At 46.5% G+C, this 25,254-nt stretch overlaps 1 protein-coding gene across 2 annotated transcripts; it reads left to right on the forward strand.

Moving 5' to 3' along the window:
• Positions 1-1,286: 1,286 nt before the first annotated feature.
• EXOC3L4 (exocyst complex component 3 like 4) lies at positions 1,287-24,483 on the forward strand. 2 transcript variants are annotated; one of them, XM_021541350.3, is made up of 12 exons: positions 1,287-2,355; positions 3,887-4,277; positions 7,218-7,869; positions 10,398-10,515; positions 11,507-11,632; positions 12,897-12,997; positions 14,377-14,472; positions 16,461-16,575; positions 18,539-18,661; positions 18,943-19,095; positions 20,443-20,564; positions 22,717-24,483. In XM_021541350.3, the coding sequence occupies exons 2-12, from the start codon at positions 3,944-3,946 to the stop codon at positions 22,877-22,879; spliced, it is 2,103 nt and encodes a 700-aa protein (XP_021397025.3). In that variant the 5' UTR covers positions 1,287-2,355; positions 3,887-3,943; the 3' UTR covers positions 22,880-24,483. The 2 variants fall into 2 exon arrangements, with proteins under 2 accessions (XP_021397025.3, XP_077640075.2); XM_077783949.2 differs by lacking the exon at positions 20,443-20,564 and having other exon boundaries at positions 1,289-2,355.
• Positions 24,484-25,254: the final 771 nt, after the last annotated feature.

Below are 25,254 nucleotides of genomic sequence, written 5' to 3' on the forward strand. Positions count from 1 at the left end.
TCCTGGAGCAGTATGTTTTTCTCCTGGTCTTTGGAGCTGATGAAAACCTCGGTGCTGTGGAGGGAATTGCAGGACTCCCCCAAACACTCTCTGTGCCCCTCACCTCTGCCAAGGAGCACTGCACCTCTGGAGTCCTACACGGTTCCACAGGTGTTATTGCAGGAAAAGAAATAAGAAAGAGGAAAACAAATATGAGCAAAAGACACAGAGAAGAGATGAGGGATCAGATAAACCCTAAACCAAATATTCCAAAGGGTCAGGAGGCAAAGCAGCAGTTGAAAGCCTCACAGAGGTTTGTGGGTGCAGGTCATTAGGGAGCCCAGTAGGGAGCTGTTAGACAGCAACACCCCTACAGATTTTAACGCATCTACAATTTAACAGAACACATTGCAAAAGCAATAATTGAAGAAAAATGGAAACCAACAGTAAAACCTAGCACATTTTTCATTTCCTATGATCTTCTGTGGATGGACACCTAGAAACAGCATTTCCAGGAACAGGAGCATTCCTTGAGAGATGCTGCTAGGAGAGAGCACCAGAAAGGCTTGTAGGTAAAGAGGTGAGCTAGACTGTGAGATTCAGAGCTCCCTCGGGATTCTGTTTGACCTCCCAGCAGGTCCTGGTGCTAAGCTGTGTCTTGGGGTAGTTGACAGCCCCCAGAGAGGCCCAGATCAGACCCCATCCATGCTGGACCTGCTGCCTGCTCTGGCAGCATGCCAGTCACAGTGTGCCTGTCTGTACAAAACAACACTACGTAAATATTTTGTGGATGAGGCAATTAAAACCTAGCTGGAAAGAGGTTTAATGTGACTTTGTGTCCAAAGGGGCTTTCCACCCCTCAACCTGTGTCTGAATAAATAGCTCATTCCTTTGTTCACACTGTCAGCCTGCCAGGTGGCAGAAGCATTGCCAGGAATGGTTTTCCCCAGTAGAGGAGGGCAGTGTCTGGCTTACACACGACTTTGAAGAACCCAAGGACAGAAAGCTCAGCACTGCACTGCCTGGCTGAGGGAGGCTTCAGGCAGGACTCCCCCTGCACCAAGGGAAAGCCACAAACAATGCTCTGCCCAGCCCCATCTCACCATCACAGCAATTTCACACCAAGCCCATGCTGCCACGCTTCTCTGTTTAATATGAACATAATTATTCCCATCCTACACATTTTCCATCTCCTGGACACACAGTCTCTCCCAGAGGTAGAGGAGGCTGTTAGCCTCCGTTATCTCCCTCTATTCTCCTCGGCACAGCACAAAGTCCAAATGTCATTTATTGCCTCTATCCATCACTAACCCATTTGATGTCCCTTATCACACTGACAGGTGACATGCTGGCAGGCTCCTAAAGCAAAGAAATGCACAGTGCCCATGGCATGGTGGCACCTCCTGATTTACCCCTCTTGCTTTACATCAGGACCTTGGACACCTGGCAGCCCGACTTGTTTCTATCTGGCACTGAAGGAGCCCCAGGGTAAAATCATTTTACACAACAAATCAAGTGACTGTGTTTAATGTTATTTAAACCTTCAAGGCCCCTTTTTTCATGCTCTTTTGCTTTGAGTTCCCTCCGTGGTTCCAATTGCTCTGAGAATGCAGGGATCCAGGACTAACAACCCCATGGAAATAAGTGCCCACAGGGCAAAGTGAGGATGTGAATATATATAAATATTTAACAAGGGGACACATTACTTGCTGTCCCTCACCCACGTCTGGCAATCATTACTGGGACCAAGCCACCCGTGACCTGCAGATACAGGGCAGAAGGAGGTGAAATGCAGCTCTGGGGCTTCTTTTGAACACCCCTACCCAAATAATGTGGGGCTTTAGCCTATCAGGACAGAACTTCATCCTGAAATCCTCCTTCCTTTCATTGCCCCATGCCATCTCAAGGCAACTGCTCCTCCCACCATAGTACTTCTGGTTCGAGGCCTCATCTCCATTTGCAGGGTAATAATTAACCTAGATTTTTTTCCCCCCACCTCTTCTTTTAAATGCTCAGACGTAGTGAAAGTGAAAGAGTGCTGAGTCTTTTCCAGAGATCAAACAAGTGAAGGTGCTGGAGCTCTTGGGCAGGAGCAGACAGGCCTTTTTTTCCACTTTTAACAGCCTTTTTCAGAGGGTAAAGGAGGATGGAGAGCAGCACCATTCCCAGAGGGAGCCCCTTGGCCAGCGCATGGTGAGGGGTGGTGCCCTACTCACTGAGGTGGGTGAGCTGGCCCGGAGCTCCATCCTGCAGAGCTGCTCACCTCCACTGCACCCACGCTGGATTTCCTGCAGCACGGAGCTGCTCTCAGCTTCTGTGGGTCACACCTGTGCTATCCCAGCTTGCTGTGGAGGGATCACTTCTGTCAGTACTGGGGTATGTATTCCTTTCCTTCCTCATGGGCTCACACCTTTTATTCCTTTTCCCCTGGCTCTCTCCTCCATGTCGGTCACACCTTTGGCATTGCTGCCGCTCTGCTCTGTCTGCAGAACCCCCATGCTGAGTCTGAGCTGAGATCTCAGCCTCCTTTCACTGAAATCCCTGGGCAGTGGGGATTTCACTCCTCTCCCTCCCACCCTCTGTCTGGGCTGGGATGGGTGAGCTCCTAAGCAAGGCAATGAATGGTTAAATACTCCCTCCCATGAGAGTGTGTGAGGCAGGATCTGAGCAGCTCAGCAAACCCATTGGAAGATGTCATGCCTGCACTTCACAGCCTGTGAAATAACCATGCCCAAGGGAGCAAAACTCTGACTGAGGAAGGATGAGATCTATCTCCAGAGTCCCAACATGTCTATTGACTGCAATTATTTTTCAATCCCTGGCTTCTGCAGGCTGGACAGACCCAAGACAGGCAGTTCCTGTGTCACCTCAAGCAATAGCTGTTTCTATTCATTTGAACTGTTCACTCGGCTGCCTTAAGCCTGCTCTGGAGAAATGTGGCATTTTCCATCCTCAGGGCACTGCAATGTACAATAGCTCTGTGAATAGGCTGTATCAGCTGGTGGTCTCATGGGAGCCCTTTGCAAGGAAGGGATGGCAAAACCTCTCTCTTCCCTCTTCCCAAACATCTGGGCAGCCCTCAGGATGGGCAGAGGGGAATTTGTCTGCAGCAGGGCAGGAGCTGAGCAAATTCAGAGGCTGTGACTGCAGCCCAGCAGCACTGACAGGAGCACTTCTGCCAAAACCTGGAATCTCCTGCAGCATCCCCTGTGGTTTGTGCAGAGTTTGTTTGACCCTGGAGATACCCATCCTTGGCATACTGGAATGCAGTGCTCTGAGGCAGGATGAGTGTTGTGAACCCTTCCTGCCTTGTACTGCCTCCTGTGCTGTAACCATGACGATTCAGAGTGCAGAGACAGCTGTGGTTTGGTGGAAGGGGCTAGAGCAGAGTTCAGCCACCTGCTGGGAACCACTCACCCCTGGCCCACCTCCAGCAGCAGCAGCTCAGGGTTTGAGCAGGGCAGAAGTAGCAACAAAACCCAAAGATGCCATATTCACATCAGAAAGTGGAAACAACCCAGTGTGATTCAGGAAGATTATTATTCCTGCCTGGCTGGAAATCCACTTAGAAGAATGAAAAGTAAAACCATATCTGCTTACCCACTGAAATGGTATGTTTACACAGGTTTCAACATCTCTGATATCTCATGATTCCTCAGTGCTGGAGAAATAGTTGCCACTGTTTTATGGAGTTAAGTGGAGCTTTCCAGAGCACCAGGTGCAGGCCAGCATCTGCTGTCTGTGGGTAGAGAAATTGTTTCAGCAGCTACAGGCTGCAACATCTTGCTCTGTGCTTTTATTTAGGCACAGGAAAGAATGGGTCAGATTTTCAGTCCAGGACCGACATTGGAGACACAGTAATACCTTGTTAATGACATCTCTAATTCTGCTGTTTTATGCATTTCAGTGATTGCCATCAACCAGTTTGGTAAACCTCCTGTTGAAAGACCAGATAAATAGATATATGGAGTTAGACACCAGGAGTGTGACCTCAGAACCAGCCTCTCCACTGAACAGCCCAGGGGAAGAAAAGATGGAGGTTACTTCTGAACTGAGCAGCTCAGATGTGCAGAGCAGGGACAGTGGGTTCTTTGAAAGAGGTATTAAAACAATGTTAAGCATCCGGAAATCAAAACGAAGTCTGAAAAAAGAGAGAGGGAAGGAAGATACAGGCACTTGGAATGCAAAAAGAATTCTGCAAACACTCAGGAGCTATGAGGAGAACAAACCCACGATCTGCAATAGCGTGGAGAAGGCTGGTGAAATATGTGAGCCTATTGAAGCAAAGCCTCTTTCAGGTAAGACACAAAACCAGCAGCCCCATGTTCCTGGCAGGATAAATGTGACATTAATTTACAGTGTGCAAGGCTTGGGCCCAAGAGAGGTCCTAAAGAACTGGGCACCCCTTGCATGGACTGGCTGGGTGTTACCTGGCCCAGCCTGGGCAAGGCTCTGTCACTGAACATGCTGCTCTGTGGCCTTCTCTGTTAGTTTAGCCATATCAGCAGCCAACCTATCAACCTGTCAGTGTGATATTGCCCATCACACAAATCAGTCATGAAGCTGCTGAGCACAGTTTGGGAACTGCTGGCCTGACAATACTTACAAGGGCAGTGTCCTATTGCCTTCATTGCTGTCCTGGACAATTTCTGCTCCTCAGTTCTCAGACTGATGGTCCTCCAACTGTGCTCTGTAGGGTGCTGCAAGGCCTAGAGGGAAAGAAAGATGGCTTGACTATGATTTGGCTTGGAAGCTCCACTTTGCTTCCTAATCTTAGAGACTGCCTTGCAAAGAGACTTCCACAGATATTTTGCTTTCTTGCATGGACTTTCCACCTGTCCTCACAACAGCAGTGTTGCAAATATTTGATTTTTATCTTCCTCAGGCTGGTTACTCTCATATGTTTTGTCAGAATTTTATAGACAGGTCTCAGAAAAATTATAACAATTCCCTTTAGCACAGCTCTCACCTTCCCCCAGGTGTGAGCAGACTGCAATGAATTTGCTAATGGTTTGAGCACTGCTGTCCTCCACCCTCTCAAGGCAGAGGTGCTACAATGCATTTACCTGGAGATAGACTGAGGTGAAACATGACTTGGCCTTTCCTCAGCCTAAATTTCTAGAAATAAATTCTCGGTGTACTGCATAGGGTGCCACAGTACCCTAGGGATCAGATACATGGGCTGACACTGCCTCACTGCTGTAATGCTCTACTGTGCTGGGAAGTGATTTACTGCTTTACATTTACACATTGTGGGTCTGAGCCAATCTTATAAACTTTGCTAGTCAGATCTCCAAGGGTCAGAGATGAGGAGTGGCAGAAAATGTTACCACAAGCTTTCTGATCTCCTGAAATAAATGAGCTGAGAAATGGCACGAGTAAGGCCCATTCTCTGCCCAGTAGCTTGTGTTTGGCCTGGACTAGAGCAGCTCTGCCAGAAACACGTCCCACCCTGAGATAATATGGCAAGTGGTGGAGATTCCACCATGTGCACTATTAAGCTGCATAATAGTTAATTGCCTTTCAATTGTCTTCCTTCAACCACCAGCTGGCTGATCTTGTATTGCTGAATTAAAGTTCCATTTAGCACCAACATCACCTCCCTGAACAATTAGCCTAGATGGTGATTAAACAGTGTTTCCTCACTTTGATAAACAGAACAGAATGTATTTCTCTAGTCTCTCACTGCAAGCATTTGTGTAAACACAGGTTTTATATTAATTTATCTAGAAGAGACTAAGTTAATTGGTAGAATTTCCCTCCTTTCTGAGTGCAGAAGCAACTGTAGCACCATATAGGCACTCAAAGATCTACGTTTTCTGTGATGCATCAATAGTTCGGCTATTTGGCATATTTCTGTCTTCATGTAGATACTCTTGTGCTACAAAGATTACTTGGTACATATGGCATAAAGCCTGTGTGCAGACAAGCCTAAGGGCAGAAATGATGTGCTATGAACCAGTCCTTCTTTGAGTGCTCTCCAATTTTTCTGTATCATTTTGTATGTGTATGTCGCAGAAGCAGTGGCCACACATGCCCAAGGGATACTCTTTCCCTTCTCTTTAGTTTTTTTCTTTTGCCCAGTGTCAGAGTGGGATCAAAGCATCTGTTAGGGAGATGGAGAGGGTGAGAGCTTCCTGGGGTCTCTCAAAAGCTAACAGTGCTCTTGGATCTTCTCAGCACATGGCAAATACTTCTTATCTTACTGGCAAGTAAGCAGTGGTTCTTGCATGAGAAAGACTTTGCAAAACAAGTGGGAAACTCAGTAGACCTCAGCCACTTTGGGAGGAACAGTATTGTGTGACTTCCCCTCAGCCAACACCAGCCTGTTCTGGCAGTGGGTGCCAAAAGAAAAGGACATGGAGAAACCCATGTGAGACTTGAGTACCAGGAGCACCACAAATCCACAGGTTTAGATGCCCCTACAATGCTCACAACCTCCCCAGACCACTGAGGGACAGCAGTGCTCAGCACTTGGGAAAAAAACATCACTGGTGTGAGGCTGTGCTTGGCACCTGACTGTGGGCTTACAGACAGGAGGCTCTCAGGCCCTGGTATCTCTGAGGACATGCTTGTGAGTAGGCTGGGACACACATAACCACTGAGAGAGATCTGACCCAAGAGTTCAGGACACCCAAAGGGGTTTGTCCTCCCACTGCCTCTGCCAGAACCCTGTGCACCCTTCCCTGCCCTCTTGGGCAGCACACTGAAATGCCCTTTCAGCCAGACATGCCTGAGCTGGGCTACACCACCATGGCAAACACAGCAGCAGAGCTGTGCTGAGCACAGTGGTCTGCAGGGAAACAAGGACACCCATGCTAAAGGAAATCCTGCTGGTAAGGTATATCCTGAACCATTGCTGCTGCCAGTTCCACCTCATCTCCACACCAGCAGAGGGGCAGAGCCAGAGAGGCAGGGTTTTATGCAGCCTCCAGCCATTGCTTGAGGCCTTCCTGCAGAGCCATCAGCAGGTTTTTTGAAATTTCCTGTCTCTGTAACCAGCTGTTTAGGGATGTGGCTCAATTTGCAGCAATTGCTTTCCCACTGTTTTCCTCTCCTGTGTCAAATAGGAGCTGGAGAGATCAGGGAGGCCCAGTGGCAGTCTCAGAGGCACTGCTGATACCTGACTACACTGAACTGCCCCCTGCAAGCCTCCCTGTCAGGCATCTTGTCCTGTTACCAACCTGTCAATAGCCTAATGCCTGCTTTGTCCTAACCCCTTTCCCCTGTTTCTGCAGTAATGGAAATCAATGAACTTATTCAAAAAAGACAACTTTTGGAAGCATTTGCAAGTATCAAGTTAATGGAAGATGAGACTATCTCTGAACGGGATTCTGAGAAATACAGCGATAACCCCCAGGAGCTCGTACGGAAATCCAAGGATGTGGATTTGCTTTACAGCTCCATCACAAATGCAATCAAGTCCATAGTGGAGGGAACACTGGAGGATCCCACTTTACAGCATACCATGCTCACCTCCATGGTGACTTTAATTGCCCTTGAAGAAGCAGCTCATTCCAGCACAGACAGTGCTGCTCGTCCTGGGTCAGATTTGCTTGGGAGGCCCAGAAAGTGGAGGGAGCAATGGAGGGAAGCTATCAATGAGAGTGCAAGAAAAAGAGTCCTGAAGGTACCCATGGCATCAAGGGAAGAAGCAACTTCTTGGCTTGATCTCCACTTACATTTCCTCCAGGAACACCTGAGGGAAGATTTACTGAAAATCAAGTCATCAGTAAAAAAATGCTATCCAGAGGAGTATCAGGTGTGTGACACATATGTGGAAGCTTTTCACAATGCCATTGCCTCACATTTGCAAGAACTCTCTCAAGGACCACTGGATTTCCATGAGCTCTACACTTTGCTTGACTGGGTGGCCAACACCTACCAGAGGTGAGCTGCTGTGTTTGCCACAATGCCTCTGCCTCCTCCAGGGAGCCATGGGGCTGTGAGGTACTCCAAAAACACCAGGCTATTCTCAGTTTTCCAAGCAAGTAAGCAAGATGCAATGACTACAGTGGAACCAGATAGCAAATCTGTTAATAGGTGGGGACAAAGGTCTGTGGATAAAGCACTTGCTGCTTTTTACAGATCTACATCGACCCATTTTCCCCTCCCTCTCTCACTTGTTGCTTCTACATGCCAGGAAGCTCCTCCCTGCATTTGATAAACCTGCTCCTTTCTGCATTTATTTTGCAAGATCCAACAGCTGTTCAGTGACTTTTCCAGGCACAGGCAGGGGCCTGTGGGGGAGATCTTCCTGCTTAATTAAAAATGTGATGCATTTGGAAATGGGCCATGTTAACCCCCATGCATGAGGTCAGAGTCCTCTAAAAGAGGAGTCAAGACATCATTAGGTGTAATTAGACACATGAAAACAAAGGCTCTGTCTCAGATGTGTCTGCTGGTTGAATGGGAGAGGTTTAAGACATAGCTCCTTGCAGTTCAGAGGTCTGGAAAATAAGCATGTGAAAACAGTTCTGTCAAAGCAAAATTGTGTCTGTCCTGGTAGCTGGCCTTCAGGTATAGCCTGAACCAGATGTTCAAGGAAGGGAGAAACACAAACCCATTGGCAGCCCTCAAATAAAACAAGGAAGAAGGCAGGAGCATCAGCATTGAGCCAAACAGTGGGTCAAAATTCTAAGAAAGGAGGCAGTGACAGAGCAGGGCAAGCAGCAGCACACTGTTGCCCAGAACATCTCTAGCCTGGGGCAGCTTTTGGGTAAGAAACATTTCGATTGCAGGTGGTCTTTGTTTTGAACAGCCCTCAAGAGGTTTCTTCTGTGAACTTAATCCAGTTGCTCTTAAAACCCCACCTAGAATTTGGTGATCATAATGATGTATGTAACCCCCTCAGCATCACAAATCCCTGCAGATCTCATCTGAAGGGAAATTCCTGCATGGCCCCACCCTGGCAGGAGAGCAAGGAAAGAAATGAGCTTCAGCAGCCAGATTCTGTACCAAAGAAAAGTGCCCCTGTCATATTTCTCTAAATTGCTGTTGAAAGGGTTTATTGAGAGTTTGCAGTTGTTTTGGGTACTGCTTGCAATCACCTGGCTGTTCTGGGCCGTTTCTATTTGATTTTCCTAGTCAAAAAAACTTAATTGTCTCTTGGAATAAATAATCAAAAAGGAAGAGATTGACTGACACAAACTCATGATTGATGTTACAATTCAAATAAAAAAAAATTAAAAAAAAAAGAGGTGGGAATAATCCCCTTGAATACACAATTGTCCTTTCAGTGGTGGAGAGTTCGTATTTAAATCTGTGTTCTCCTTTAGAATGAGCAGCAGGTTCTGGCAGCAGCTGGGTTGTGCAATGCTCCACGTGTGGAGATGTTCCTTTCTGGGAAATCTGAACCATGACCATGGAAGTATTGACTCCAGGACATCAGCAGGCTGAACTTATTTAATGCTGAGCAGCCACTCTGCAGCAGCCTGACCTTGTACACTACAGTCCTCACTTGTATCTGAACCTAACTGTGGGTGCAGTGCTGGTGTGGCAATGGGAACCCTTTTTGGTGGCTGAGCAAATACTCAGGCTGTGTGTAGGACATTGCAGCCGTGTTCCTCGATTAACAAGAAGACAGCTCAAAACTTAGGCCCCACTTTCATCAAGGGCGTGAATTTTCTTCTTTCTCTTTTCCACTTTCACTGCCCTGCAAAATGCAGTGCCTCAGTCTGTGGCAGGTCGCAGGAGTAGCACGTTCAATTGTGCAGGCTAATAACATTTTTCCTGCCCCAGAGAGAGGAACACAGGCACTCCCTCCCTTCCCCTGCTTCTGTGCTAATCAGCTGGCCTGATTACATGTCAGTCCAGAGGAAAGACAGCAGCAAAGTCTTGTGTCAGCTGAGCCCTTTTGGAGTCAGACTCTGTAGCTGCACATCCACCCACCACTTCCATCTGCAGGGGAACATGGCTCGTGTCCCAGGCATGGGAGTGCCTTCCAGGTCCTGCTCTGCCACCTCCCCTGGATCAGAATAATGCAGTGACAAATCACAGGCCGACATGAGCTGTGATATGACACTGCAGAGGAGGCAGGGAGATGGGCTAACTCCAAAGCAACACGCTACTACAGGAATTACCCTGAAAGGCATTTTGCAAGCCTCTAGTCGAATGAATCAGCTTCACGTTGTTTATTTTAAAAAGTAAATTCTCATAGCACTTTTCATGTCCAAACAACTCAGAAGTCTCATGATTTCTGAAGTGGGCTGGAACCTTAGATCATTTTGGGTTTGAATAATTAGGATTTTGAATAGAAAGGAAAGATTTTCTTGTTAAACCTTGAAAACAAGCAGCACAATTTAAGCTTTAAGTATATTTCTCATGGCTTAGTAATTATGTAGCTCATGCTGCATGAATATTCCATCAGTTTATTCACACTCTGAGGCATTATAATTTTTTCATTTGATTCTTTCCAGTGAACTCTTTCTGGGCCATCCTCAGCTCAAACCAGAGGTTAAGACAGAAAATCTGTCCTTGCTGTTAACACCAGCTGATTGGGATAAACTGAAAAATGACTACATCGCTTCTGCAAAGGTGAGAGTTTTGACTTAGTCCCCACATGCCCCCCAGGGAAGGAACAGGAGCCCCAGCCTCCCAGACAGAGGTCTTGGATGACTACATTGTGGTTTCCAGCCCCACCACGTGCTGAGTCCTACTGGCCCAACACAGTAGCCTCTACTTGAAAGCAAAAAATTCCTGAATACCACCGTGGGGACCCAAGCAGAGCCAACAGGAATGCACCAGTTCCACTCAGTATGGCAGAATCAAGTAATCAATCAAGTATCATTTACTGAAAGGTCCTCACTGGGCTTCAGCAGACTGTACACATTGCAAAGTCAGGGGCAAAGGCATTTTAGCAGCAACTGTCCCTGTGTGGGATCTCCTCCAGCCCAGCTGAGGTGTGCTACTGGCAGACTTTGGGCATCCCCACCAGAGGACACACTCATGGTTTGTGTCTGCTGATGAAGCCAGTTCCCTGTTGTCTTTCTGCAGTCCTTGTCTGGCACTCTGTGTAAGACTTTCCTGGCTCTTTGCTGGGCTCAGACATTTTCTTGCAAATCAATTCTGAATCAGGGCACAGCTCAAGGTGAGCTCAAGGTACTCAGCTGAATGAAATCAGTATTGCTCCACCGTGCTGGGGAAAGATCACTTTGTTTCACCAGCAACAAGATTGATTTATCAGCCAGGACTGAGCAGTGCTGCTGCTTACCTGACTGGCTGTACCCTGGAAAGGACTGGTTTGATCATTAATCCTGACCTGGTGCATTCCATGTGCTGGAGGATTTTGCAATCAAACAAACAGCTGACCCACCGTTTCCCTGCCAGGAAAGCAACTCCCCTTTGATTTGGGAGTACCTTGCACACACAGAGCACAGCTCCCCATTTCTCCTGAGGTCTGGAGCAAGGTCTGTGACTCTGCTCCCCTTTCCACGCCGTGCTGATGGAGCAAAAAGCAGCGAGTGCTGCACTTGTGTTTGCTTCGTTATCCTGAGCTGCATGTTTCCTTTCTATGTTTAACATTTAGGGGAAAATCAAAAGTTATTTTGGAAACATCCTGAAACTAGAGGTCACGGAAAAGTGGGAGAAGGAAGTGCATTTAGAAGAGAAGGAAAACCTCTACCACGCCTCACTCTCTTTAGATATTCAAACGGTATTTAATTAGCTGGGGGAAAGTTGGGGGGGGGGGGGGGGGTGTCTGTGTGGCTCCAGGGAAACTGGATCTTTTCCTTCTGGGGTGGAGGTACCGCCTCCTGCGATAATTTATGTAAGTCACACACTGGCAGAATACATTAGAGCAGAAAATGCCGTTTATTACAACTTTTAGCTCTGCCGCTTGCCTTCTAGCTGCAAATTAAACCTGCTGTCAATTGTGTCAGCAACATAATAGGCAACTGATTTTAAAGTCCCTAAACCTCTTTGATTAGGAAGAAGAAAGAGAATTGGAAAAAAGGTGGAAAGAAAAGGTTTCTTTGAAAAAAACCTTTGGCTTAAAGAGCAACTTTGTCCCAGGGCTATGGAAGCTAGGGAAAGGCTGTAGGCAGTGACAGCCACTCCAATTTAAACAGTACAAAAAACAAAAGCTCCTACTAGCTTTAGGGACTACAGGGTAATAAAGGCAGGAGGGGTTTGGATTAATTCTCATCACTCAATTGGTTGAGTCACTTAATTAAATAATACTAACAGAAAAAGAAAGTGAGAGAGAAAGAAAGAAAATCAAAGAGTTTTGCCTGCTGGTGTGACTTTTTTTTTTTTTCCATAGAGGAATATGACACATTATGTGATCACAGGGAAGGCAGGTCTGAACTGATTTAGCAGATGGATAGGAAGCCATGGGAAGTACCAGAGTAGGACTGCAATACACCTCAGTCCAGAAGTGCAGCTGAGGTTGTGGGAATGGGAATTTTGGAGGAGTTCCATTGCAAACAAGAGTTCAGGGTGATGCCTGACCCTCTGTGCTGCCCTGGTATCACTCCTGAGAAAGGGGCTTGTGTGGGCCCTCAGGGATGGGGCTTATAGTCATCCTTATCATGGGGGTCATACACGGGGACAGCTCAGCTCTCCTTGGGCTTTGGCTTAGGGGAATTCCAGCAATTTCCCCCAAAAGAGATGGATTTCACCAGGACACCCCAGAGTTCCAGTCAACACTGCCTCTAACTCACACTCAGACAGTAGAAGGGCATGAGGCCATTGGGGTAGATAATTACATCACAAATCATTTGGTGCTTCTTGGCCCATTCTGCATTATAATTTTTCAAACTGCCAGAGATTAATGAAAACCTCCTGGCAACAAGTTGGCTGTTTGCCCCTTTGCTAAATGAACTGTTCTTACCAGCCAAAGCTGCATGAGATCCTTGTGAAGGATGTTTCACCAGTGCTTGTCCCACTCACTGGAGTTTCTTCATTCCCTTTACTAGATCATCGGGGAGCACGTGAAGTTATCTGGAGCTATCAGCAGAAGCCTGGAAACAAAAATGCTTGAGTTGTGCATGGCAGAGCTCCTTGAATTCATACCAAGGTCATCACTTATCTGGGCAACACTTTCTTTCTAAATGAGTCCCACACTGGTAACAAAACAGGGGAAAGGTCCAAGCACTGGACCAGACACTGGCACTGAGCAAGCACAAGGCTGCTCCTGGGAGAATTAGAGATCACAATGAGCCCAGTAAATAGCAAGCTGCAAAACAACTTGGAGGGAGGCATAAACAGGCCCAGATAGGACTCTGAAATCAAAAATCTAATGTCAGAGGTCTGGGAAGTAGCTGCTATCTGGAAAGGGATAGGATCACTGCAGTGATCCCATCCACCCAGGACTTTTGACATTGGATACTGGTCACTTGCAGTTCAGTCATAAACAAGCAGTATTTATGGATCCCTCAGACCAAAAGCCTGTTTGCCCAAAACATAATTTAGGTATCCTGTGATGAGTCCTGCTGAGTGGTTTGCTCTGGCATCCCATGGCTATGGGCATAAAAAATGGCTGATGAGACCCTCTCTGCTATACCCTGGCAAAACACACAGCTGGGCTGCCTCCTGAGTCCCTTAAAATTTACCCAGTGCCCAAAGGAAATGGCTGAAATTATGTTTTTGTTTTTTTCTTTGTTCTCCTTTTCTTTTTCTCTGTTCTCTTTTCTATTTTTTTAATTAATTTTTTTCTTTCTTTTTTAATTGTTTAAAAAAAATTCCCCAAAACTGTGTAAAATGAAAGCTGGAGCAGATAGGGCTCTCAGAATAAGGCAACACTGACACTTAAGCTTTTTCTTAAACAATCCTGAGATGCAAGTGGCTGGTGCCAGCTCAAGCAGGTTCCTTTACCCTGACAAAGAATGGGACTAGCAGGCAAAGCCTGCCTGAGCACACAGCCTCCTCCCTTCAGCATGGATGGGGCTGTGAAACAGCTGTCAACCCCATGAAATTGGTGCTACACTAAAAATAACTACCTAACAACCACACTGAGGTTTTGGAGGGGAGGGAAGGTAGGTGTGCTGCCCTATTCCTATACATTTTATCTTACAAAATCAGCCCTGTGTTCTCAAAAGGCACATAATATATTGCCCCAAAAGCCAGTAAAATGAAAGCTCAGACTTATAAACCTGTGTACCACACCTGCAATTAATCCCTCAGCATGATGAAAAGTCAGAGATTTGGCTTCCCAACATCCCTGGCATCTCTCCAAAAGTGCTGTGTACCTGCTCAGGCGAGCACACCCTAAACCCAAAATTATCTGCCATCTACTCCCTCCACTGCACACACTTGTTATGACAACTGGAGAAAACTTGTCTGCATACAGAGGAGACAGGTTGGGCCAGCCACGGGTATCTCCTGACACCACCATGTACACAAATGAGGCATCCTCAGTGCCCCACCATTAGTGTTACCTGGTGTATTTTCCTACAGGTTTGAGCAGGAGTTCATGGCGTGGAGCACTGCCCAGGACAGCCCCATCTTTGTGCCCTATCTTGTTGCCTACATCAACAACTTCCATGACCTGGTGTAAGTCTGCTCCTACCAAGCCAAACTGCTGTGTTTCTGGGGTATGGGGAGTAGCAGGACCTGGAAAGACTAAGCTCTCCTTAAGGTGCCCTGGTGTGTGCTCAGCCTCCAGCCCTTCTAATCTCACGGGAGGATTTCCCCCAAGGGATGCAAATAAAAGCCACAAGGGTGAAGAGACAGAAATATGGATGGAGTCAGTGCTTGCGTGAGAGTTTTGAACTCATTTTCAGAGCATCTTTTTCATCCTCAGGGGTTTTTTTTTCCTTTTGTTGTTGTTGTTGTGGAGGTTAGCAGAATAAACTCAGAAACATGGCCTCAAGGGTGCCTCTGGCACTGGGCTTGAGGAAACTCCATGAAAGCACTCAACCCAAAAATAAATGCTTGCCCTTGCTGCTGGCATCTGGAACTTCCAGGGCTTTGCATGAATTAATTACCTCAAGCCACATATTGGAAAGTGCCTCTGATGAACAGGTATCCTCAAGCTGTCAAAATCTACCACTCACCCCATAAGTAGGATGGTGCCAGTGGGTGCATGTCCCAGGGTCTGGTCCATCAGCCCCGTGCTGAGGTCCAGGGACTCATCAGCATCTGGGGACATACCTGCCATACAGATGTGGTGCTTTTGTTCGTCAACCCGGCAAAACACCACAGGATTAGTGCGTGGGCTCTGCTACCAGAAAGATTGGGGTGTGATTTCCAGCCCCTGCTGCTGCACCGCTCCGGCAGGGATGCATATGCCAAATATTATTGGGGGGATGGAGGGGATTTCGTGCTGTGTCTCGCAGGAGCCGGCGGCTCCAGCCGCAGCGAGCACTACCGCCAGGGAGGCTCTAGATGGCACGGTCTCTCCAGCAATGCTCAGCTCGCCGAGGAAAGGCTTTCCCTGCCTCCTGCCGCCCCTGCGGGACATTGCTGCCCCTTCCCTGCTGGGCAATGGAGAGGGGGTGAAGGGAGACGCCAGCCCCGGGCAGGGAGCTGGAAGTGTTTGGGTGATGGGTTTATTCCTGAGTCAAATTAAACATTCAGCACCCTGGGCTGATGAGCTGTGGAGCAGAGGTAGGTGTCCTAACAGCACGATTTTTTGGGATGCTGGACCCAGTTTTCAGGTGTTCAACTGGAGTTACAGTCCTGAGCTCCAGCCTGGGATGACAGGGATGGTGTTGGGTGTCTTATAGTCCTGCCAGGGCAGCCTCAGACATACAAATCTGGGCAGTGACAGGAACCTGCTGTTCTCTGTGTTTACAGCAGCGGATGTGGCACATCCAAGGATGCTCAGGTATCACTGGTGATGCTTGTCTTTGTGATGGTGCTGCCTCAGTTCCCCTCCTCACCAACGCTGAGCATGTTACAGGGATGGAAAGGGATGGCATGGGACAGGGATGGAAAGTGAAAAGAAATCTAGAAGGTCACAATGCCCCTAAAGCGCACGTACACACACTGGGAATTTCATTAGCCTCTCAGAAGTTTTCTTTCTCATAAGGTGAAATGTTGCAGAAGTATGCACTGTCCTTAGGAAATTCCACAGGTTTCCATCCCCGTAGTTACCATCTCAGTTGCTGCTGATAGACATTGTGTGGAGTGAATCAGACAGGCTCTGAGGGACACAGGATCAGCAGCTTTCCCTTCTCTGGCTTTAATATTTACTTTTCCCCCACAGCCCTCAGTTCTCTCCCAGGTACCTGGAAATAATTCTGCAGAGATGCTGCTTGAGTGAAAAAGAACTGGCCTATGCATGGCTGCACTAGCCCACCTGATGAGGAAATCTGAGGGGGTTTTTAACCACAGTTATTCATCTATGATTAATATTCAGTGTACAGGATTGTGCAAAAAGAGCCATTACTTTGGCTCAGTGTTTCCAAGAGGAAGTAGTAGAAACTCAAGTTTATTTAAAAATAATGTCCAACATGCCAATCCAGATAACATGCTTAGGGCCATGTAATAGTTTACATTTTAACATTAACTCATTGGTGATCTCTGTCTCTCTGTAGGTCAGGGTTGGAAACAGCGTTTAAAGTCAATACTGAGGAACTGCAGAAGATTTTGGCAGCTCTGACAAGGAACTTCACAAATATTTTTTTAACAAAATTAAGAACAAAAACACAGGTAAGAGGATCTTGGCCACATTATTTCCTCATTGTAAGGGTTATGTGCAGCAGCTGAGGGTCATTGCTCTTCCCTTGTCTCACCAACTGAACCTCATTTTGCAGCACATGACATTATTGTCCCTCCAAAATGCATTCAACACCTGTGGAAATCCCCCTTAAAAAGCAACACTTCCAGCATCCTGGGAATTTTTTGCTATGAGCAATGATACTTTTCAAGTTTTAATAGCAATCAAAAGAAAAGGATACTTAGCAGCTTCCAGTCTCTCAGGCAAAGCAGTGGGGAAAATTTTATCTGAAGTGAAGAACTGGAGAAGCCAGCTGAACACCACCAATGGGACACTTTTCCTTCTATCAAATAATTTGGATTTTTCAAAACTTTGACTTACTGATTCATAGACCTGCCATCACAGTCTGTCAGAAACCTCTTCAGATAGGACAGAATTCATTCTGGTAGGGGTAGTTTTTCCAGGCTGTTCCCATGGTGACAAAAGACTGATTGTTCTAGAATGAGAAGGCTAAAGTCTTGTATCAATTGATAAAATTCTGATAAAATTTGACTTCTGTTAAGAGGTCTAAAAGGCAATGTGCTGCAATGAAGTTTGTACTTCTCAGGTGCTGTAGATGAGCCTTTCTGCTCTCAGCCAGTTGGGGTCTACTAGCTACAGCTGGTATTATAGAAAAGATGGGGGAAATCAAGCCTTTGGTCCCACCCCTTTTCACTTATCCTAATTCACTTTCTAAATCCCCAAACATAACTTCCAGAAACCAGGAGAGTCATGGAATTTCTCCAACCTAAGCCAAGCCCTCCTGGCCAAAGGGACTTTCCAATGACTGCAGAACTTGTCTTGGAGCCTAAGCATTAGATGAGGAAAGGCCCTGAGCCAACATATTGAGCAAGGGAGCTGAAATGGCGTGAGAACTGAGAGAGGCCAAGTCAGAGCATTTCTAAACAGCTCTCCAGCAGGCTGGGAGCACAGCAAGGGAGGAGATAATTGGGAAGGAGATTGCCAGGAGTCTAAAGACAGAGATCATGAGAGTGAGGAAGAGAAAAGGGGACATGCCAGAGGAAGGATATTTTGCATTTGACCTGTAGGGTAGGGTCTTCCAGGTGCCAGAAGTCTTTAGCAGATATTGCTGTTTCTATATGAAGATACATTAGCTCTAGGGACCCAACAAAAGAAAATAACCTGTTAAGGATACTTGTTCAGAGTACCTTATGCCCAGGACAGATGGATAACAGTACCATCACTCACATGTCATCCCTAACCATGAGGCATAAAGCTGGAGATTGCTCCCAGCTGCCATTCCCCCACCACCACATCTAAGCCAAGAGCAGAAGAAAAATCCCAGCAAGACTTCATGCAGATGTGCAGAAATACAGACAGCCTACTGGAAGGACTGTGAACACAAAAAGCTTGATTTCCTTATGGAGAAGGCTGTAGAGTGATGGATTACTGGGCTAATTTCCAAGAGATTCAATACCAAGTGAATTTTTGTTTCCATGTAACACTGGCATACATTGTTGCCCACCACCAACTGTTCTAGTCATGCCTGAGAGTTGCTTGTGAATAACAATCTCATCTCTACCTTCCCCAATGCATTGGAGAAACAAATTTATTTACCTAAAGAAATAAAGTTGGTGGATCAGAAGGTGGCACAGAGTAAGGAAATTAGGTATCCCAAATGAGCCTTTAATGCCAAAACATCTCCTGCTCAGGGCATGATGCTCCTCCTCTCTGCACTGGGACACCTACCCAGGAAGGGGAGACATGGGTGTGAATTCCCTGGGGTGGAGAGAGAAACCCAGCCCCAGCCTGCTCCTCGTGTGTCTTCATGCAGAGGGGGTGCACTGTGCTTTCAGTTCAAGCCTGAGATCAGGTGTATAGCTGGGTGCCTTCAGCTAGGGCACCATCAGCTACTCTGAATATACCTGTGACATCAGTGAGTTTGTCTTTTTTCAGCCACTCCTTAAGAAAATCCTGACCAAGAACTGGATTTTGGCAGTGGAAAGGCCGGACTCTCTGGCATCAGCAGTCTCGCAGTTCTCCGCGCACCTGCAGCACATGAGGGAACCCCTGGGACAGGTAGGCAGCCAGTCCCACACCTGGGCACAGGAATGCTGAGGGGCCACACCATCATTTTCAGGCTGTGGTAAGATCTGCAGACTCCTCTGCAACAGTGGTTGCTCTTTATAACTGTGGGGGCTGCAGATATGAGTGAGTGTGTGCTGATGGTGTGCTGCCTTCCTGTACCTCCTCTGTGCCCTCAGGTGCTGCCAAACACCTGGGGGCTTTCCCTAACCTCTCTCACTGCCTTGGCCTTGAACAGACAAAAAACTCCATGAGGTTTGCATCTTTTTAAACAGGAGCTTCTACATGAAGTTCATAAATATGTGGTGAAGGAATATGTCACACAGATCATCAAACCCAGATGGAAAATGAACAGGGAGACACGTCAGCAAGTGAGCAGAAAGATGAGCCTGGAAGCTGCAATCATTCACAGTTCACTCATTGATCAGGTACAGGAGTTATCTCATGGCATCCCCTGGCTGCCCCACTCCCAGAGGTGCAATTTTCCCACTTGGCTTCACAGAGAGCAGGCAGCAGGCTCTTGAGGAGGACAAGCCTCAAGAAATATAGAAGTGCTGAAAAGAGAGTGAGCAGGGTGGTTACTGCAGGTTCATGGTGTGGGTTTCCAGCTGGTGGCCTCTCTGCATTGGAAGCTTGTGCATGTTCAGCCAGCAGCTCTCTGATGGCAGCACCTGGTGTTTTAATGTGTTCCCAGGGAGCTTTGCATAGAGTGGTTCATGTGCTGTAGGATCACACTCATCCTGTGGCAGCTTCTTCCTGGGCCTGCTCCCTCAGGCCATGAGATGCAATTTGTCACCAAAAGATCCCTGCTGTGGATACAGCTCATGGAGTTGAGTCCCAGGAGAAGTTCCATCTGGGTACACAGCCTGTGTACAGCAGGGTGTGAGGAGAAAGTGGTGGCAGTTTGAGTGTTTTGTGACTGGACAGCTGTTACAACCCAACCCTGAAGGTGGGGTAACTGAGGTTCCTGTTAATAGATCCCTTGGGCCAGATGAGAGTGGCACCAACACTGAATGAATGGTGTGAGATATATAGATGTAGAGAGAGAGACAGATGTGTGTGTGTATATATATATGGCTGGTTTATTTAAAAACAATTTGATTACAATGGAAAGGAGGTATGTAGCCATTTTGGTTATTACCTACAGTAATACAGCAATATAAAAGTAAAAAAATATAACTTAAGAAAATAGATAAGGAAAAGGAAGAAAGGATAAAAGCAGATAGCAGAGAGGAAAGGTATCATTACCTGTAGGTCCAGCAACAAGACTTGATTGTTGTAGTTTAGGGGTGTGTTGGTCAAAAACAATGATTGCAGTTGGCTGAGTCATTAACCTTTAACATTTCCATCTCTCACAGCAACAGCCTGGGATTTTCAGGGAAGTCAAAGTTGAATTAATTGGATTTTGTGGAAAGTCAGGCATCCAGGGCACTAAATCCCATCTTAGAATGAGGCACATGAAACTATCAGGCAGTAGGAGGTGAAGTCTCTGGCATCTGCTACTATGCTGGACCACAGCCACAATGCCCTGCTCAGGGTCTGGCTTGCTTGGGTCTCGTGGGCATCGAGAAGTGCAGAATCAGGCCTGACAGAACTCCCAGGGGTGTCTTGCCATTGCCACCCAGCACCCTGCTGCCTGCCTGAGGCAGTCTGTCCTGCTTGCACCAGTCCTGGCTCACTCCAGTACATCCCACTGCCCTGCTCTCCCCGCAGGGAAAAAGGCATTTAGCAGGTGCTGCTGTTCCTGATGTCCCCATGTGATTCTTTGTCCACAGGGCTCCCATGCTGACTGGCTCCTCCCCGTCATAGATCACATTGCCAGTATCATTGGGGAGAAGAAAAAAGACAAAATCAAGGCATATGTCAAGGAGCTATGCCTGGACTATCCAGATATCAGGTACATGAAGTAGCAGATGCCAGAACTGCTGGCTCCATCCCATACAGCACCAGCTCTTCCTGTGCCTGGCCAAGCTCTTCAGCTTCTCTTTGTTGGTGGCCACACATTAGGGATCAGAATGCCAGCAACAGTGGGAATCTTAGGTCATTTTTCTCTCTTTATGGCTGCATTCCTTTTCTTTTTCCCCCCCTGTGTGCTGTATCATATAATGCACACAACTTACCTTCAAAGCCTTTTTATTTTGGAATGGAATGGAATGGAATGGAATGGAATGGAATGGAATGGAACTATTTCAGGCTATTAGGAAGGGATTTACAGTGATAATCCAGTCCAACTTCCTGATCACTTCAGGCCTGACCAAAAGTTAATGTAAATTATTAAAGGTCTGTTAATGTAAATTATCCAAATGCCTCTTGAGCACTAACAGGCTTGGGACATGAACTACCTCTCTAGGAAGCCTGCTTCAGCATCTCATTAAAAAATGCTTTATAACGTGAAGTCTAGAGCTCCCCTGACAGAGTTTTGAACCATTCCCATGCATCCTATCACTGAATTCTATTTTATTGGTCTAAATGAACCTTATTTCACAGTGAAGCTCCAGTTTGCATCTCACTGCATCACCAGTATCAGCCCTGTTTGCCAATTTGCAGGCTCCAGATTTGGAGCAAATAGTTTTTCCTCTGTTCCCAGGCCCAGAGCTCAAAGTCTGGCAGCCATTGACACAGTTCAGCTGCAATTTCTGAAATGGCCTCAACACAACCATTAAATTTTGGAATAAATTACAAATTCTTTCTTTTGTACTTTCCATTTTCTGTTCCAAGGCTGCATCTGGAAAATTTAAAACTCCTGGAAAAGTAAAGAAAGTGACTAGCTCCATGCATAGCTCAGCAGCTGCAAATCAGAAGTTACCTTCTCTTCTGCAGCTCTTCTTTCAACCACTGAGAATGAATATCAGTAGTGTAGATTGCAATAAATTCCATTTCATGAGAGTAATTTCAGAAAAAAAGCCCCAAAGAACACGAAAAGTTTTAGCACTGGATGACATTTATACAATCAAAATAATCTGTAAGATTTAACTAATTGCTAATACTAAAGTGGACCCTCAAACTTTGAGAAAAAAAGATTAAATATATTCACCTCTCCCCAAAACTGAGGTTCAAAATTTTTCATAACTAGATTTAACTTGGGTGGTTCAGATATTCTGCAGGTTTATCTGTGTGGGGGAATTCAAGACGGGGACATACAAAGGAACAATTGTTCCTGAGTAATCTCCTAGGTGAACATACCTATTTTACAAAAAAAAAAAAAAATCCCTACAAACAAAAAAACAAATAAAACCAAACAAATAAATAAACCCCAATAAAGGTTTAATCCCAGTGACCAGATTAAGATGAAAAAGAGGCAGTGCCTGTTCTGGGAAGGATGTGGAAGGTAAATGATGGCTAGTCATCAATGACGGTCATTTGAAAACCATTTTCCAGTCAGAAAAGCCATTTACAAGGCTGTGATTTGTGGTACTTTTTCATCATTAGCCTCAGACCCAAGCCAGGTTTTAAGGCTTGTCCTCTTGGTTTATTTAATTTCTGCTTTTCCATTATTGAGTAACATTATTTTAACAATGAAGTTCGGAAAATGAGGTGGAACCTGCTGGACCTGCATTGTTTCCTGTTCAGATCCCTGTTAATTTTTCCCCTGAGCTCTCAGGGATGTTGCTGAATTTGTATACACTGAGATTACTGGAACAGGGTATGTTTTCAAGTTGGCTTTCCAGCTTTAATCTAATTAGTGCCTATCAGCTTCCTAAATATTAGCACTTCCATTACTCATCTCAAAATAATCATTAGACAAAAGGCCCACAGCCTCTCTGGAAAACACGCAAAGGGCAGCACGGGTGTGGAGAGGAGGAAATTCCCTGCAGCACCAGCAGCAGGAGGCTGTCCTACCAGTGTGGTGTGGCAGGAGCTGCTGCTCTCTGGTTTGGTACCTCCAGAGGCTGCAGACTTCCATCCTGGTGGCTCCTCCAGTGTGGTGAGGGATCAAACCCTGGAACTTTGCTGTAGCCTTGCTCTGTCTCCAGCACAGCTGTTGGTTGCTCACCTCTGGGCTGGTTTTGCTGGCCAGATCTGAGCCAGGTCTTGTTTGGTTTCTGCAGGAAGGAGCACGTCCTGGCCATCCTGGCGCTCCGGGGGCTGGGCCGCGCCAGGAGAGCGGCGATTTTTCGGCAAGTGCACCATACACAGGAGAGCTCTGATGGAGGGAAGGGTGGCACACTCTTCACTGAAATTGATGTTCCAGTAATCTGCAGCTGCTTCTAACACAGGACCAAAGTCAGCATCCTGCCTCCTCCTACACTGCCTCTACACATGATCCAAAATCTGCTAACTCACCTTGCTCCAATGCAAATGCAAATTTTTGACTGCTGTAGAGAAAGGAGTAGTTTCTTGAACCCAAAGCTCAGAACCCAAAGACAAGAAATGCATGAAGACACCAACATCCTGTAAGAACTTCTGGGCAGCAGCTCCAGCCAGGCATGCCGTCCTCTTCATGTTCCATATGGATTCTGTTGCTAGGAGGCTGCTCCACTGTTTGGTACAAGATTAAATATATTTTCAAAGAACAGCAGACAACCAAAAGCAATTCACTCAGAGCTATATTAAGGCCTCAGCCTTATATTAAGCCTTGGATTATGCTCTGCATAATTATACAGCAGCAGAGCAAGAGCCTCCCTCATAATTAGTGTCCATGAGCAACCAAGGGGCAGAGCTTGGGCAGGGATGTGGATAAAACCCAAGTTTTATTTCCTCCCCCACAAACCAGCTGGCTGAGCTGGCATGACACAAGGTCATGACGTTGTGACCCAAGGCCAGAAACCACAACCTGCTTGGGGAGGAAAACACTGGGTAACCAAACCCCATGGCCAGGACACACAGCACATGGAATGCTCTCCCCTCCAGGTGGCCCCCATGGCCCCTGTGGCCTTTCAGCAGATTTTCCTCAGTCAAGGACTGCCTTGCAAAACTCCTGTTGGACTGAAGATGTTCATGCCATCACATCTCCACATGTACAGACACATCTGGATTGGATATGCCATGTGCAGGGAGGTTCCAAGTTCTCCTTGACTTGGGGAAAGTGCCACCATGCTCTAGTCCATTTTATTGTGTTTAAATGCATTTTAAGAAATCTGTTACAGTCTGACTGCAGCATGAAACCAAATGTGAAGTGGACAGACAGAGCTATAGATGAGATCCTCATCTGGTGTTAACCAGCATCATCCCATTGATGGGCATGGATCACCACAGAGTTAACTCCACGAAGGATCCAAAGCGTTACATCCAGCACCTGCAGGGGAGACTGAGAGAAGCATTCAGCAACCTAAAGCTGTAGAAATCTGATTTTATTTAATTCAATTTATCCTTTAAGTTGCCCTTCACAGGATTTAATCTAAACTTTACAGAGATGTGTTTATGACCTACTAAAATGATAAATGTGGACATGGCATAGCCTTGAACATTATTTTTTTCTGGCAGCAGAGCTTATGACATCAGAAGTGAGTCTCTTTTGTTTCCTTTGCTTTGGGTTGCACCAGTATAAATTTCAGCCTGGGTAAGCAGCAAGTGCATGTGACAGGTCAAGGGAAAAGTTCTAATGGATAAAGAAGCACAGAGTGCACCTTTAATTCACAATCATCAAATGAAAATTTTTCTAAGGAAGACCTCCACAGTCAAGATAAGGTGTTTTTCTAAAAAGGGCTTTGAAATATCAGGTATAAATTGAGAGCCTGAAGCAGGAAATCCTGAGCAAAATTTCTATCCTGCATCATTCTTCCATACATCTCATGACAATTCCCACAAACCTTCAGCTTGGTGACTCCCTGTATTTTCTATGGAGAAGGAGAAGTAAAATATCATCTGAGTTCTCATTAGGTTTGCAGAACACATGAACACTTTGGAGCTCCCCTCCCATGTCCTGGGGACATGGTGCAAGCAGGGAGCTCTGTAATGATACCCCCCACCCATGGGTCTGTGAGCTACATTCCCCCTCCCAGCAGCACGGAAGGGCATCAGTGCTGAGGGACTTACATTATTAGAAGGATTGACTGAGTGGGAGAGATACAAAGAGGATTTCAACTTTTGCAAGCTAGGTCTGAGACTTCTAAAACTGCACTCCTGGAGTGCAGGATTTGAGGCACTAAAGCCTCAGCAAGAGATTTTGTGCATCATAAATTTCCCTCTACCGCATATACGTCTCTCATCCAAGCACCTCATGCAAGGCAGCTGTGGTGTTTTCCCAAGTACATTATCTAAATGTATACGGAGGTTTTCAATCTCATTATTTAATGCCTTTCCTCAGGCCCCAGCAACTGCCTTTCCTTGGGCCCCAGCTGCCTGTCCCTGGGTTTAGATAAGGTGCTTGGTTTCCGTTTTCTAATAAAAGCAAACTTGCTTGAAGTCATGGAGGAAAGCTGGGCACAATGGTCTGCCTTTTGTCACAGCCTCTCCTGGGACACTCAGATCCTGCAGCCTGGCATCCTGTGAGTGAGTGGCAGGCGCACAGCCAGCTTCCTCTCCAGCTGCTGGCTCTTGAGCAAACCAGTTTAGGGTTAACCCCGTTATGGCAAGGCCATGGTTCAACCCTGCCCCAACAGCTGTGCAAGTGGAGAGGTGGCTCCAGGGTAGGTAAGGAGCAGGGG

Source organism: Lonchura striata, chromosome 5 (genome assembly GCF_050655825.1).
Source record: "Lonchura striata isolate lonStrDom1 chromosome 5, ASM5065582v1, whole genome shotgun sequence".
NCBI classification, from domain to species: Eukaryota; Metazoa; Chordata; class Aves; order Passeriformes; family Estrildidae; genus Lonchura; species Lonchura striata.